The 14,767-nt window shown below is 45.6% G+C and overlaps 1 protein-coding gene across 1 annotated transcript in view; it reads left to right on the top strand.

The window, feature by feature from the left end:
* LOC119437479 (ribonuclease 3-like) overlaps nucleotides 1–14,767 on the top strand; it is a 179,434-nt gene that overhangs the window by 158,908 nt on the left and 5,759 nt on the right. The window contains 5 exon segments of the mRNA XM_049660036.1: nucleotides 2,873–2,944; nucleotides 2,946–2,978; nucleotides 2,980–3,006; nucleotides 6,149–6,229; nucleotides 13,520–13,626. Of these exon segments, the coding sequence (XP_049515993.1) occupies nucleotides 2,873–2,944; nucleotides 2,946–2,978; nucleotides 2,980–3,006; nucleotides 6,149–6,229; nucleotides 13,520–13,626 (320 nt within the window).

The following is a 14,767-nucleotide window of genomic DNA, read 5'->3' as shown; positions in this document are numbered from 1 at the left end:
TACTGCTTTCTCAATCTTTTCCACATTAATTTCGGATATCCCTTACTTTCTTTCTTGATCAGTTTTGACAGTTCAGCAAATTCTCTCTGACCTCTGTAGTTTGACATTTTCATGTTTTGCCGTTTCTTTATGAGGTCCTTTGTTACTTGGGACAGCTTACCTACTGGTTACCTTGGTGCCTTACCTCCCACTTCAATTGCTGCTTCTGAGATCAGCATGGTTACGGTTTCATTCATTACCTGTATGTTGTCTTCATCTTCCTGTTCTAAAGCTGCGTATTTTTTTGCGAGCACCAGCCTAAATTGGTCTGCTTTTACCCTTACTGCGTCTAGGTTGGCCTGTTTCTTCATGACTAACTTTATTCTTTCTCTCTTCGAATTGAGCGAAATCCTTTACCTCACTAACCTATGGTCACTGCACTTTACTCTACCTAACACTTCTACATCCTCCACTATGCTGGGATTGGCAGAGAGTATGAAATCCATTTCATTCATGTTTTTCCATTAGGGCTTTTCCAGGTCCACTTCCTGTTGCTGCGTTCCTGAAGAAGGTATTCATTATCGGAGCCTATTCCTTTCCGCAAATTCTACCACATCTCTCCTCTAGTGTGCCTAGAATCGATGCCGAGTTTCCATTGCTTGCTTGCCAGCCTGCTTTTTCCCCACTTTGTGTTGAAGTCGCCCATGGACTACGATATACTGAGCTTGCACCTTTCTCATTGCTAATTCAACATCTTCATATAACTGTTCTATTTCTTCATCATCGTGACTGGAAGTTGGGGCGTAGGCTTGTACAACCTTTATTCTATACCTCCTATTCAGCTTATTACGACGACTCCTACCCTCTCATTAATGCGTAGAATTCATCATAGTTGCCCGTTATGTCCTTATGGACTAGAAATCCTACTCCGAATTCTCTATCTGGAAGACCTCTGAAGCAGAGGACGTGGCCGTTAGTGAGCACTGTATAAGCCTCACCTGTTCTTCTCACCTCACTAAGGCCAATAATATCAATGCAATACCTGATAATTCTTCAAATAGCCCTGCTAAGCTAGCCTCACTCGATAGAGTGCACGTGTTGAACGTTGCCAGGTTCAGTTTCCATTGGCGGCCTGTCCGGACCCAAAGATTCTTAGCACCCTCTGCCGCATCGCAGGTCTGACCGCCGCCTTGGTCAGGTGCTCCGCAGGCCTGGCGACTGAGGGCCATGGGTAAATTGTAGAGTCATTTGGGAGGTAGCGGCCGAATACTGCACCAGGATGGCCAATTCCTGTTCTGGTGAGGGAGTGACTTTGTTGAAGCTTAGTGGGCCTTCCATAATTTGGTTGCACCTTGACTAGTATAGCCCCCACTAGCTCTCGGCAATGTTTTCTTTTTTTTTTTTTTTGCCTGTGTTTAGGCTCCACTTCATGCCTGAAATGTAGTGGACTGGAGGGGGATTCGGACTTATGAACTTCAGATTACTATACAAAAAAAAATGAATCGAACAGAACACTACATGTCTATGCATACAACACTAAAATCCTCCAACTTAACTGCAGAATGACCCTAAATAATTGATAATTGAAATGTCATATGTTCGTACTCTACATCCGTTATTAACGCACGTATAGTGCCACTGAGAGCCTCGTTGACTGCACGGATTGTACTATCAGACTCGCTCTCACTTTGCGGTCAAAACTCTTGCATGCGACTCGCGCATTAAAAAAAAAACTTGTGCAAATTACGCGTTCAAGACTACAAGAAGATTGACGCTTATTTATAAGTACTTCCACTACTAAAGGAAACTCAATACACGTGCGAGGACACGCACAGCCTTACACATACCCTTACATAAGACGTCGAAGAGAAATGAATATGTAGAGTATACGATTACTAAAAACGATCTGCGCAGCCAGTTCTAAGGCGCAATACTCTTTACGTGCGTGCGGGAGCAACCATCCGACGATTTCTAAATGAGCTGAAGTAGACTGCAGAATAACCAGTATCTGCCTGATACAGTGTTATTTTCAGAACTCGCGAAATCCGAACACAAGGTCTTAGTTTAACGGAAACTCACGCAAACTATTTACATACCTCTGCGAAAAAAAGAAGAAAAAAACCACTCATGTTATCCTTTCTCGAGCGTTCGGCTGTCACATTTTCCAAACGTGCAAAAGCTGGAATGTCTGCTAGTACAAAAGGAAATGTTTTTCAGCTACAAGAGCTGCTACAAGGTGCCTTTTGATTGGCTTGCCATCATTGTGATGAAGTATTAGGGTAATTAAAATTATTCACATTCTCACTGTAGAACTTGTTTTAACCAAATTTCAGAAGAGACAGATTGATGTGTTGCTGACATAACTCTCCAGCTTTTCAACACACTTTTGTTTGCCATTCTACGACCACACTTGCAGAATCCCCCCCCTGAAATTTCTGTGTACTAGGGATACCTGGCATAAAAACACGTGCAACAATTGCCTGCCTCGCCCTCCTGGGTGAGGTGAACTATGTGCTCGCCCTCCCCCCCTATAACATGTCTGGCTACACCACTGCATCGTGACTGAGTGAAGCAGAGTTGAGTACGTCTGCTTATGCCTGCAAGATGGGGGGGGGGGGGGGGTTTGAAATTAAAAGTATGTTTGTAAGCAGCTTCCTGAGCTTGTATCATACATGCAATCTACTGCAGTCCTGGTTGCACACAGTTGCCATGGCTAGCAATGCTGCATTTTCCAAGACTGCCTCAGATAAAGTGTGGCACACAGCTGCTCTTGATGTTATAGACATTGTTTCTTTTTGTTGTTTTCTTTTTCTTGTTTTCTTTTTCCCCCTTCATCTTTTTTCTCCTCTTTCAGGCTCATGTGATGAAACTAACTTGTCTGTGTATCATGCAGCTTCTCCGAAGCTCTCTGGTGAACAACCGGACACAGGCAGTAGTGTGTGATGATTTGGGGATGGTGGAATACCACTATATACCCATACCCAAAGGCTGAACTCAAGGACTAAAGATCGTGCCGACATTCTTGAAGGTGAGAATCAGACTTGTACTTACTTTCCAGACTTGTAACAATTTCCCCTAATGGGGTCATTTCAGGCAGCCACAGCAAAAAGAGTGGTCTTTGGGCACCACATATGTTTCTTGCTTGTGTTCCATTTGTTGATACTGCATGATACTGCAGAAAATACTTCGCTGTACCTTGCCATACTGTGCTGTATATGCTCAGTATGTCTTTATATACTGTCTGTGTGCTTTCAACTGTTTGTACAGTGTAGACCGCTTATAAAGTAAGTCGCCGGAGTCGCGAATGTCTGCACTATAACCAAAGCAACAATTTTCAAGGCCCGCACATATGCAAAACTGTGCACCGAGCCGCCATGCATATGCGACAGTCGAGGAATGCGGCTAGACGTTTGCATTCAATTTACAGTCGAATCTCGTTAATTCGAACCAAATCACACTGCGGCACCTCACGACTGGCATTGCTTCGGCACCGCCATAGAGTAAAAGCTTAGGGAGAGACCCCTCAATAACGCGCCCAAACAAAACAAAAAGAAAAAAAAAATGCGGCGGAAATTTTACCCTCTCAAATGGCAAGGTCGCCGATTCTGCGTTGCGCCGGAACATGCGTGTACGTGCCGACGTCTCAGCCACGCTACCGTAGCCACGCGTAGAAAACGCAGCGATTCCTTCTTTCTCCTTTATGCTTCCTCTACTTTCTAGTCACGTGTTAACATGCACGCTGCTGCTACGGCGCAGAGGGAAGCAGCGGCACTGTCCTAGGTCGGCCAACGAAACTTCTCACGCCGGCAAACGCCTGCTTCCCGATAACGGTAGAAAACGAAACTTCGAGGAGCTGGCGCCGGGCCGGCGGCGGGGCCTGCACTGCGGCGGGCGCGCGGTGACAGTCGAAAGTGAGGGAGCTACGAGGGAGGGCGAGGGGAGCTACCGAAGCGGCGGGGTTGCCGAGGTGAAATCCGCTTCCCTGGCACCCTCCTCCCTCACATTCCACGGTGTCCGCGTGCGCCCTTCGTTGTGCTGTGCAGGCGCCGTCCGCTCCCTGAAGTTTCGTTTACTGCCGTTATCATGAAGCGAGCGTTGGCCGGTGTTGGCAGTTTCGTGGCCCTCGCTCGCTATGCGCGCCGTGATAATTCACGAACTCGCACTCAAGATTCTGGTTTCAGCCTCACTGGCTGTTCGTTCGCACCACGTGCCCATCTCCTCCACTTCGTCTCTCTTTCTTCCTCGAGCACTCCTTGGGGCGCCCATTTGAGGGGAGCGTTCACCGTCTTCGCTGATTTACTCCCAGGTAGCCGCACTGTAACTGCTATTTTATTTCCCGCAACTGCACTATAAGCGATAGTGTATACATGGAGCGCTATGGGAAAATTAACGGGTGTCTGAAAAGACCGCACTATATCCGATCCTGCTCTATAAGCGGTTACGTTATAAGTGGTCTATGCTGTACAAAGAGCAAACTGCCTGTTACTTTGATTCTGGGCATTCTGGTTTGCTCAGAAGTATCACAAGGAAGCTGGTTGTGCCATCTGTCTGTTTTACATATCACAAACTAAGTGCTGCATGGGTCAATATTCTGCCCTTCCCCCCCCTTTTTTTTTATTTATTGCTTTCTTGGTGAATGCTCTGGAGTACTATCACCATCTTTAATCTTTCAGTTACCGTACTGTTTCATTTTCGGTGTTGGAAAATTGTGCCACATCTCAGAATTACTCTTGTCAGGCCTTGCAGAAAAGTCATCTAGATGCGCTGTGACCCTTGCCACGGCCGGCCACATTCGATGGGGGCGAGCTGCGAAACACCCGTGTACTTAGATTTAGGTGCACTTTAAAGAACCCCAGGTGGTCCAAATTTCCGGAGTCCCCCACTATGGCATGCCTCAAAATCAGATCGTGGTTTTGGCATGTAAAACCCCATATTTTTTTTTTTTTTTTTTTTGACCCTTGCACCAGCAATTCTTGAAACTGTTGCCCATAGGCATTGTAGGGTTCCTTGAGAGAATATGAGGGGTTGTGCACGAACTGCTATATACACTTTGCATTAACCTACCTGGTGAAGCTGCGTAGTTATGTGCATGCTAAAGATAAAGTTTGTCAAACATCTGATTTGTATGCGTTTTATTCATTATCAGACTTTGCCTGTACAGCACATAGCAATGTTTTACTCTACTTTCTCAAGGTCTACAGTTTTTTTTTTGTTTTTTTTTTTCCATTTCGTGCAATTTTGCTGAGCACGAATAAGTTTGGAGCCATTTTCAAAGAAACTAGCACTTATATTTACACTATCAATATATTTAGTATGTTGACTGGACTTCGTTAGTGTGTTTTTAGGCTTTTTGACTAATGGTAAGAGTGACAGCGTTTCATACCATCTTTCTCAACTTGGTGAATTCATGGAAAGCCTAAATTCAGCATTGGCAAACAGGACAGACAACAGAACAAAGTAAAAAACTACAGATGCACTGACTGTTAACTGGATTTTATTCAGAGTCATACAGTATTAATCAGATGACTCAAAAGCATGACATTATCTACAAATTGCTCGGTTGTCTGTTAAGAAAAGCAGTGAAAGCAAAATAATCACAGAGGGCGAGATCACATATGGCAAAAAGATTAGTTTAACATAACAAATGTACAACGCCCCAACAGGAAAGAACAAAAGAGATCACAAAAAGATCACGTATTGCAAAGAGATTTGTTTAACATAACAAATGCACAATGCCCCAACAGGAAAGAACAAATCACCAAAAAAAGATTTGTAAATGCTTGGCAACAATCAGACAAATAACCAATAAAAATACTTTACATAGTATAAAAGCATGCCTGAAAGTGCCCTTGTCAAAATTAACAGTCAGAGACTTCGTCTTTTTGTTGAAAAGAGTGACGAATAGTGCACTGATGGATGCTGCTCCTTTCGATGATGATGTGCGCCTTAAATTCAATCAAGGTGTGCTTTTCTAGAAGTCTTCACATTGCAAAAACACAAAAAATGCATCAGCTTATGCTTTATTGTTCCCAGTTAACCACCTTTTTAACCACCTTTCCTCCTGTCTGAGTTATGAAACACAATTTATTAGGGTGACATTTAATTATGACTGCAGGGTTTTTAAGCCAAATACATTTTACTTTGTTTCCTAATAACTTTATTTATATGCAGCTTTTCTGGAGCGCTGTTTGTTGACCAGGGTTTGGAGCAGCATGCGTTCTGCCAGGTGTGTTTCTTTCCACGACTGCAGGTGAGCTGGTAGCATTAATAAGCTAAGTCAGCTGTGTGCTTTTGGAACAGTTTGAGTTGTGATGTTGTCATACTGCTGCTGTTCATGAGCCTCTTTCTTTGTTCTTTTCTCGTGCTGTCTGTGTAATGAGTGTATAATGTTGCCTGTTAGGTGTTGTTTCATTTGTTTGCTCTATAAAATTGATCATTTAGTGAGCAAGTGTTGCCTAAAAAATCAGCCAATAAAGAAATGTGCTCTGATTATTTTCCACAAACATTTAAACTAAATTTTAGGCTTCAAATGAACAAAGTGCAGATGATATCACGTGAAGTTCTTTTGTAACTCTTATTTACCTGGTTGATTCATTGGGCAAAGGGGTTTCCAAAATGAATGTTTGCTTATTAATTACTTTTTGCCCTGTGTTCTTTTGAATTAATGTTTGCTTATTATTTATTCCTTTTGCCATGTTTTCTTCTGTCAACAAATTCAAATGCAAATTTAGCAGGCTTTGTGTTTTGTCTCTGTATTGTACACAGTGCATGCATAGTTTAGATACTTAGTACTATGTGTTCCCTCCTTTTACTGTAGACACTTGCTGTTTGTTTATTTATTTATTTGTATTTTTATTTATTTATTTATTATTTATTTATTTATTTATTTATTATTTATTTATTTACAGAGTACCTACATCCCTTAAAGGCATTATGTAGGGGGAACAAAACATAACTAGTAACAAAAGCTTTTGCACAGATATACTCACAAACAGAAGCACTACAATAGCATTGTTGCTGCTGACACTATTAATAGGTAAATTTTTTCTGAAGTTCTGATGATGCCTATTCAGATGAAGTTTAGCGTTAGCACTGTAATGGCACAGAATGTAAAACCTGAACTTTTAATGGAGGATCATAGTGGTACATTTAGAAGCATTAGTTTTGTGTGAAGATGGACTTGCCGCATTGTTTGTGGTGGACTTGTGCAGATTTATTTATGTAAGCTGTAGGTGTTTCTTAGTTAAAGGGGCCCCGAACCACTTTTTAGTTTTTAACTACGTTCTGAAATGCATTTGAAGTAAAAGTAGACTATTTCAGAAATACTTTGCAGCAAAAAGTACTTCGATGAGTTCAGTAGAAGCAGAGTTATTGGCAATGAAAGATCACCTTTGAACCCCTTCGTGGTCTTCCGCTCCTTCTTCAATGCCTTGCACTACGAAGGCTGTGGCGGAGTGGGGTGGTATCCACAATGCTCCGCCTACTGAACGTCACCATGGTGAACAGTTCAAATTTGATTTTGGATGTTCATGTAGACGCCGCTACTTCTCATTTGGCTTATGGCACGTCAAACTCTGAGGCTATCTGTCAACTTAAGTTAAATTCACAGTGTCTCCACAAGTTTCTCATCCCTTTGACGTGCTGTACGAGATAGATACGCACAACTGTGCTTCTCGCACCGAGTTGCTTGAGGAGCACATTTTGTTTTGCATTATTTCTATGGAAATCACATAATTTCCAAGGGTCGAACGAAACGTCGTCCTTATGTTTAGTCATGCAAGTGCGTCGGCAGTGCACACATCGGCTTAAAGGCGCAGATATAGTCTGGCATAATGCAGATAGGCATCTCGCACGGTGCAGTTATGCTATGCAGGCAAAAATTCAAGTCTAGTGTCCAGTGCAGTGGATGTGACCGGCGGTGCTCGGCACGGCTGGCGCTGGAATAGATGATGGCCTATCTCACACCAGATCCTCTAGACTAGAGTGCATCGTGCGCTAGCTGAGCTGGCTGGCAGCATGCTGGTTTACAGTTCAGGTGTACTGAAGCGAGCATGCTGAGTTTGCGCATTCACCAAATGCAAAACTGCTCGTTCACTGCGCACATGTGCACATGAATTATGGCAATAGCTGATCACCGCGCTGCTACGGGCCATGTTCAACATGCCGAACTACGAAAGGCAAATTTTAGGCAGTCCTACTGTCACTGGCAGGACGTATTCAACTTCGCCGGCCACTGCCTGGCACACTGAAAACGTTGGACTATATCTGCACCTTAAGTGATAGATGCCGCACTGCGAACTAGTGTTGAAAGTATTCCTAAGTAAAATCTCGTTACTACAAACCCCACATTAACAAACTTTTCAGATTAACGAACTTTTCAGAAATCCCCTGCTGGCTTCTTATAGTTTCAGTGTAAAAATATTTCAGTACTGCGAACTTCAGAATACCGAACTTTTCAGAATAACGATTGTTATTCAGTTTCCGTTTCATGTTAACAATGCCTCAGTACTATGAACTCATATTCCAAAATTTGGGATTCCTAGATTTCTGTGTATCCGGTCACGGCAGCCGAAACAGGAGGCTAGCAGACGACAAGGCGCAGAAAGCGGACGCCGCGGCGCACGGGTCCGGAAAACCTGAGCCCGTACCTGAGGGGGGGAACTACGCTGGCACGCAGCATTGGCGCGTTGGAAAGGCCAATCGCCCATGCACGATAATCACTCCACGAGTTCCGAAAAAGACTCGAAAGCAGCGCGACGATCACGCGAATCGGTGATAGCGGCTTGTCACAAGGGAAGCAGCTGTCAATTGCGTGTGCATACAGGTTCTTTCATGCACACCTTTTCCGCACCACCCAGCCCTCAGATGACACGCCGGCATGCGTTGCAAAGGATTCGTCCCTGGTTTAGGACGGCGCCCTTGCGCTCTACAGCGGTGCAGTGTGCCCGAAGGCCCGCGTGGACGGATATTCCAACAGCACAGCTCAGTAGAGCAGCGGGGCCAGAAGGCGCACACCGGGTCGGGCATCACCACAAAATACTTGGCTCTCGACTAGCGCTTTTTCGTTCCAAGGCGGAGTAACAGTGGGTGAGCAGAACAGTCAGGCGAGCCGTTCTTTCTGAGAAGGTCCCAAAGTGGCGATTGTCACGCGCAGGACCGTTCGAACTAGCTGAGGTGACGACTCATCAGGCTTTGTGAGCTCATGTTCCGCCGACAAGTGTCACCTAGAACGGAGGCGCGTCTCTTCCTTGTTTGGCCCTTCTTTCCGCTTGCCTCTTTTCCGGCTTCTGCGGCCGTAGTACTACGCGCGCGGAGAAATGGAACCTCCGTACTCATGGTGTTGCCACACGGTCACACTTCGTACTTTCCGGCGGTGTCAGTTACGTGCACTTGCGCTTAAAATAGTTCAGGTGTCCACCGCGAGCGAGGACAGTTCGGTGTCCACGGCAAGAATTGTGAAAAAAACAACAAACATTGCGCTTTGGAGGCGACATGGAGCTTCCTTTTTTCGGTAGTTTTCTCGGCGTCAGCGTCTGTTTGAGCGCGTCACTCTTTTTACACGTTTCTCGGTGGTGCGTGGCACCGGAATCTATGGCAAATAGCAACAGCCGCTGCCGAGAGCCAACAGCGACGTCTTTCGTGGATAGTCATATTGTCACAACTTATGACTGATAAGTTAATGGGCTGGAATGTTTAATTTCGGGACTTTCACTATAACGACTTTTCAGAATAATGGGGACCATTTACTGCGGTCCCTGAAGTTCGTTATATCGATATTTACTGCATTACGAGCTTCGACCATAGATGTCACAACTCAAAGTGTAAACTCAGGAAGCAGATGACCTGTTCCAGTCAGATGTTGCGCTGGGCCGGCTCCCCATGCGCCTGAAGTAGTACACTCTTATTAGAGCCTGATCACCCACTGAACCAGTCAAGGCATGCAGTTGTCTCAGTTAGCCGCATTGAGTCAACGAGCTGGGCTCGTCGCGGCACCCTGGCGGCGGCCGCAGGTGTACGCCATGCGCAGATGCAGCTACATGCACGTAGTGGCCAATTGTATGTGTTTACAGGGTTGGAGTGTTGCTTGCGCTCATGTGTTCCAGTCTAACCATGCTACTGTGTGGACAGTTTTGTGCTGCACCAGCTTGAATGACTGATAGTAGCCATCCAAATTGAGCATTTCGAAGAGCTAACAAAGCTCACTACGAAGCGATATCTTCCAATGCGTCAAGCCAGGAGCACCCAGAAGCACGCGCGCGCTGGCAAGCTACATGTGGTCTGACCTTAAGTTTCATGTGGTGAGGGCTAGTTGAGTGTTCATTACCAATAACATTAGCGAGACCCACGTCTGTGACACCGATAAGCATTGTGTTCCAAGTTTTTGTTTCTACGGGACGGACGTGGTGGAGCGTGAGCAGACGATAGTCAGTTTCGTTCCGGTAGTATGTAATTCTTATCGAAATTTAAACGCAGATTTGCTTACTTGAGGTTGTTTAGTAAGCTGCATAATAAATCACAGTAACAGCAGGAAGAAGTGCCTGATCAAATACCCTGATTGTTGTCAGCTATCGGCCCAAGCAGGCTTCTATGGGAATCTTGCATGTGACAACATATGCAAAGCGTCAGCAACCTTGAAGCAGGTCAGAAAGGCCCTACTTAAAAAGAGTGTTTGAAAAATGTGACCTTCGCGCTCTGCTTGTGAGCTCCATGCACGACTGCAAATTTGGCTGAGATGTCACAGCAGCATGTGATATCCGTGGGAATGTGTTTTTAACAAGGAAGCTGTTTAAGCCGCCGTAATCCGTGGTTCGTATCAAGAAACTGCCGCGCCATAGCCCTAGCAACCAGGAGGGCAGCGCCGCGCATGTGCACGCGGTCTCCTCCTCGCCAGCTCCCTCTCTTCTCCCCTCCGCGCGCGCTGAGCAAGAAAAAAAGAAGGTTGCGCAGTGCCGCGACGGTGCAGGATGAGCATAACGTTACACAGTATAGACCACTTATAACGTAACCGCTTATAGTGCAGGACCGGATATACTACGGTCTTTCAGACTCCCCGTTAATTTTCCATAGCACTCTAGGTATACGCTTATCGCTTATAGTGCAGTGCGGGACACGAAATACCTGTTACAGTGCGGCTGCCTGGAAGTTCGCAGTCAACCTAGACGGCAAATGCTCCCTCAAGCCACAAATACCGTATTTACTCTAATATAACGCGCACTTTTTTTCCAATAAAACAGGTCCAAAAATTGCGTTCGCATTAGAATCGAGTACAACCCTAAATCTGCGTTACCATATAGCCGTCGCTATTTCAAAATTGCCGCCTCACACGCGCGTCGAGCCTAGCTACTTTTACCTAGCTACCGTAGCTTCCTCCATGTGCTGCATACACTGCTTAGGCAATAATCTGCTGTCTGTCTTCACGTTCTCTGCGTCTGCTTTATCAGCATGAAGTACCGAGTCATCAAATGCCGTATTTAAAAGAAAAAGTGATCATGTGTTCTGAGACGGACGGAAACCGGGCCGCACCACGGGCGTTCGGAGAATCCGAAACTGCATGCGGGGATGGCGCAAAACAGGAGAGAATTTTCGCCAGACAAGCAATGCGGAGCGGTTTCAGTGGAACCGAAGCAGGAGTTTAATCTGCGATGATTCACTTCGGCGATATGATCGTCTTGGCCCTATCTTGAAAGCAATCGCAATGAAGAAAGTCCGCCGGCGCCATGTTTTCGCCGCTATAGGTCACGTTCAAGCGAGAGGCATGAGTAGCACGAAGGTCAATTCGCTCGCTGTGCTTCATCACTCCAACGTTCTGACAGTTTGTTTCCGCAGTCACGAGCGAGATGTGTCAACTTTAATTACTTATCTCCACCTAGCATTCCGCTGAACTATTACGTCATACACTTGCTTTGCTTCGAGTTGTCGACAAATTCGACTTCGCCCGCATCTGCTCCGCCTGGTTAGCTCAGATGGTAGAGCGGCTGCCCCAGAAAGGCGGTGGTCATCCCGGGTTTGAGTCCCGGACAGCAGACGAATTTTTCTCAACTGCGAGGCTTCTTCGAGGAACCCGTTGGGTTTCCATTGTAGCAAATGGCTACATTTGGGTGGATGTCTCAGTTTTCCTTTAATTACTTATCTCCACCTAGCGGATTCTGCTGAACTAGTACGTCACCATGATAACTGTTTGGGGAATAAAATTCCTGGGAAAATTGAGGAGAAAATTAGGCATACATAAGAAATTTTGATTTATCTGGAGAAGTGAGGAAGGTGGTGACTCGTTTAAAGGGGTGCTGAAAACACTTTTTAAACATACTAGAAAACATTGCCGATCTGTAGAAGTGGCTCCTGGAAATGCGAGCCAAATAATATTGCACTGCATGTAGCAAAAATTTACAATCTAGTGTCAAAAGCAGTGAAAAATCGCTTGCTCTTGCCTTCGCAATGTCGTCATCACAAGCAGGGAAGCCACCAGCAGCTATTGGCTGATTTCGTGATCGCGAGAACATTCTCAGTAATATTATTTGTGCTAGTTTTGAGAGAATAAAGGAAAATATATGTCTGCGATCTCAAAAGACAGAAAAAGCATTTCATCTTGTTACTGCCAGTTTGCTGGGCTGGCCCAGCTGGGCTGGCCAGCCCAGCAATCTGCCGGAAATAAATAAAGTTCTCTCTCTCTCTCTCTCTCTGTTACTGCCAGTCTGCGCACAACAGCGTTGCTGTGTGGCCTCCGAGATATCAGCGTCATGTTGCGTAAAGTAGATGCCGCGGCCGCCACGGGATGCCACGATGAGACACTGTAACTTTTGGGCGAAGCCTCTACCCCTTGCCACTTCCCCTGTATAGCTTCCAGTGCGCTAGTGGAGACAAAGCAGAGAGAAAGCCGTTCATCAGTGTGATAACTACATCTAACTTTGAAAGGATTTGAAACATTTTTTGCATGATGAGATTCGTGAGGCAACGTCCTTTAATAGGCAGGTGATTCTATGATTAGTTATAAAAGTGTTTCAGGGCCCTTTATCCAAATGTTTAGTTCAGACATGTTCATTCGATCCAAGATGCGGTTGCTATCGCTGGCATACAAATTTTGTCAGTAGCACTTCCTTCATTCAGTCTTATAAGTGGGTCTATAACTGTAAGTATGCTTCATAATTCTTGCACTTTGAACTGTTATGCATTGTGCACCATGGTGAAGCATACATAATTCAAGTTTGCGAGTGCCACACATGCACTCGTACCTTTTATGTGCACTAAACTTTTGTAAAAAAGTTGTGTGCTATATTGCAGTGTGTCAGTTCTGCCAAAGTGTATAAGCTCAAAATATTACATAGCATTCTTTTACTTCTGTATCTGTTAGATATCAGAGGCATGCCACACTGCATGTGACTGGAGCTTAGATAGTCCCTCCTCCATGCTAAACTCTGCAAAGTGATGAGGAATCTCCTTCTCCCCCTTCAGTGCTTTGGAGTGACATTGAGCAGCACCGTGTAGCCCAGCAAAAGCACTACTTCCCTACTGCCCCATGTAAAATTTTGCTGTTTGTGCCCAGGACTTCATTCTCAACCAGGACTGGAATGATCCAAAGAGTAAGCTACAACAGTGCTGCCTCACACTGCGATCCATGGATGGTGGAGAGCCAGACATACCCATGTACAAGTGAGTGGACTTACAATGATAACAACACATTTGTTGTGATCTGAACATGTTTGATTGGGTGCTTCTCTGGCCACTACTTCATTAGAGCCTGTAGAGCCATGGTGAACGAGGTGGACATGTATTGTAACCAACTTGTAAACTAAGACATGTATTTAACACCCCAGACAAAAATACTGATAAGCTTCTGCCTGCTCTAATTGCTATTATTGCATTTCTGCGAGCCCACTTTAGTTTTGTTTCCACGGAGGTGTATGTTTAGTGACTTTCACAAACTCCGTGAACGAGGCGCAGACGCCGGACCAAATGCCAAAGCCGATTTATCAGCTTCCGAAAATAATCCCACGAAAGCAAGGACAATTTAGAATGGGCCCTCTGGTGCGCCAGCGAACTCCGGTTGCTGTCCAAAGACCGAGTCAGAGCCCAGAGTTGTCAAAACACAACAAAATATATTACAAAATAATTACAAAATGAATAGGAACACTAAATGTCCAATCGTATTCACCCGTGTTGGTCTTGTCAGACGATCTCGGCGTAGCTCGGGGCAAATCTCAAAGAAGGAACTTCTTCCGGAAATGCAGATGCTCGATGAACTCGTCGACTAGCTTGCCGGGGAATACCCTTCTTCCGCAGACGCTCGGTCTTCACGTTACATCACTCCACCGGTGCGGACTGAACTCCACTGACGATTTTCGCACGGCAGTTATATAGCTTCCACAGGCGTTCTCGAACCTTCCTATCGGAGTCGTGCTCTCGTAGCATGGCCAAAGCCTGGGAATGTTCTCGTCTTTTCTCGTACCTTCGACCGCTGCCGTCGAAGCGTTGTCGAGGGGGGGGGGGGGGGGGGTGATGACTCATCCCATTGGCGCACGCTCACGCTGTAGCAATCTCTCTCGACTCGCCGGGTGAGAAGGTGTCTCAGCGCCCGTGTGTGCTCTCTCTCTCTCTCTCCGGTTAACGTCGCTTCGTCGATGCTCTTCTAGACGTCTAGGCGCCGTTCGCGTCACTGTTTGAGGTGTATGCGCTCTCCCCCTCTGTTGAAGTTGCCGCGGGGCCGGCGTGTTCTTTCGCTGGCTTGCGTGATACACGGTGCGCTTGGAATACGCGCTCTTTTGTGACAGTGACGTCATGACACAGGAGGTGG

The sequence above is a fragment of the Dermacentor silvarum genome, chromosome 1 (assembly GCF_013339745.2).
Source record: "Dermacentor silvarum isolate Dsil-2018 chromosome 1, BIME_Dsil_1.4, whole genome shotgun sequence".
Taxonomy (NCBI): Eukaryota; Metazoa; Arthropoda; class Arachnida; order Ixodida; family Ixodidae; genus Dermacentor; species Dermacentor silvarum.
This window is presented reverse-complemented; position numbering and strand designations above follow the sequence as displayed.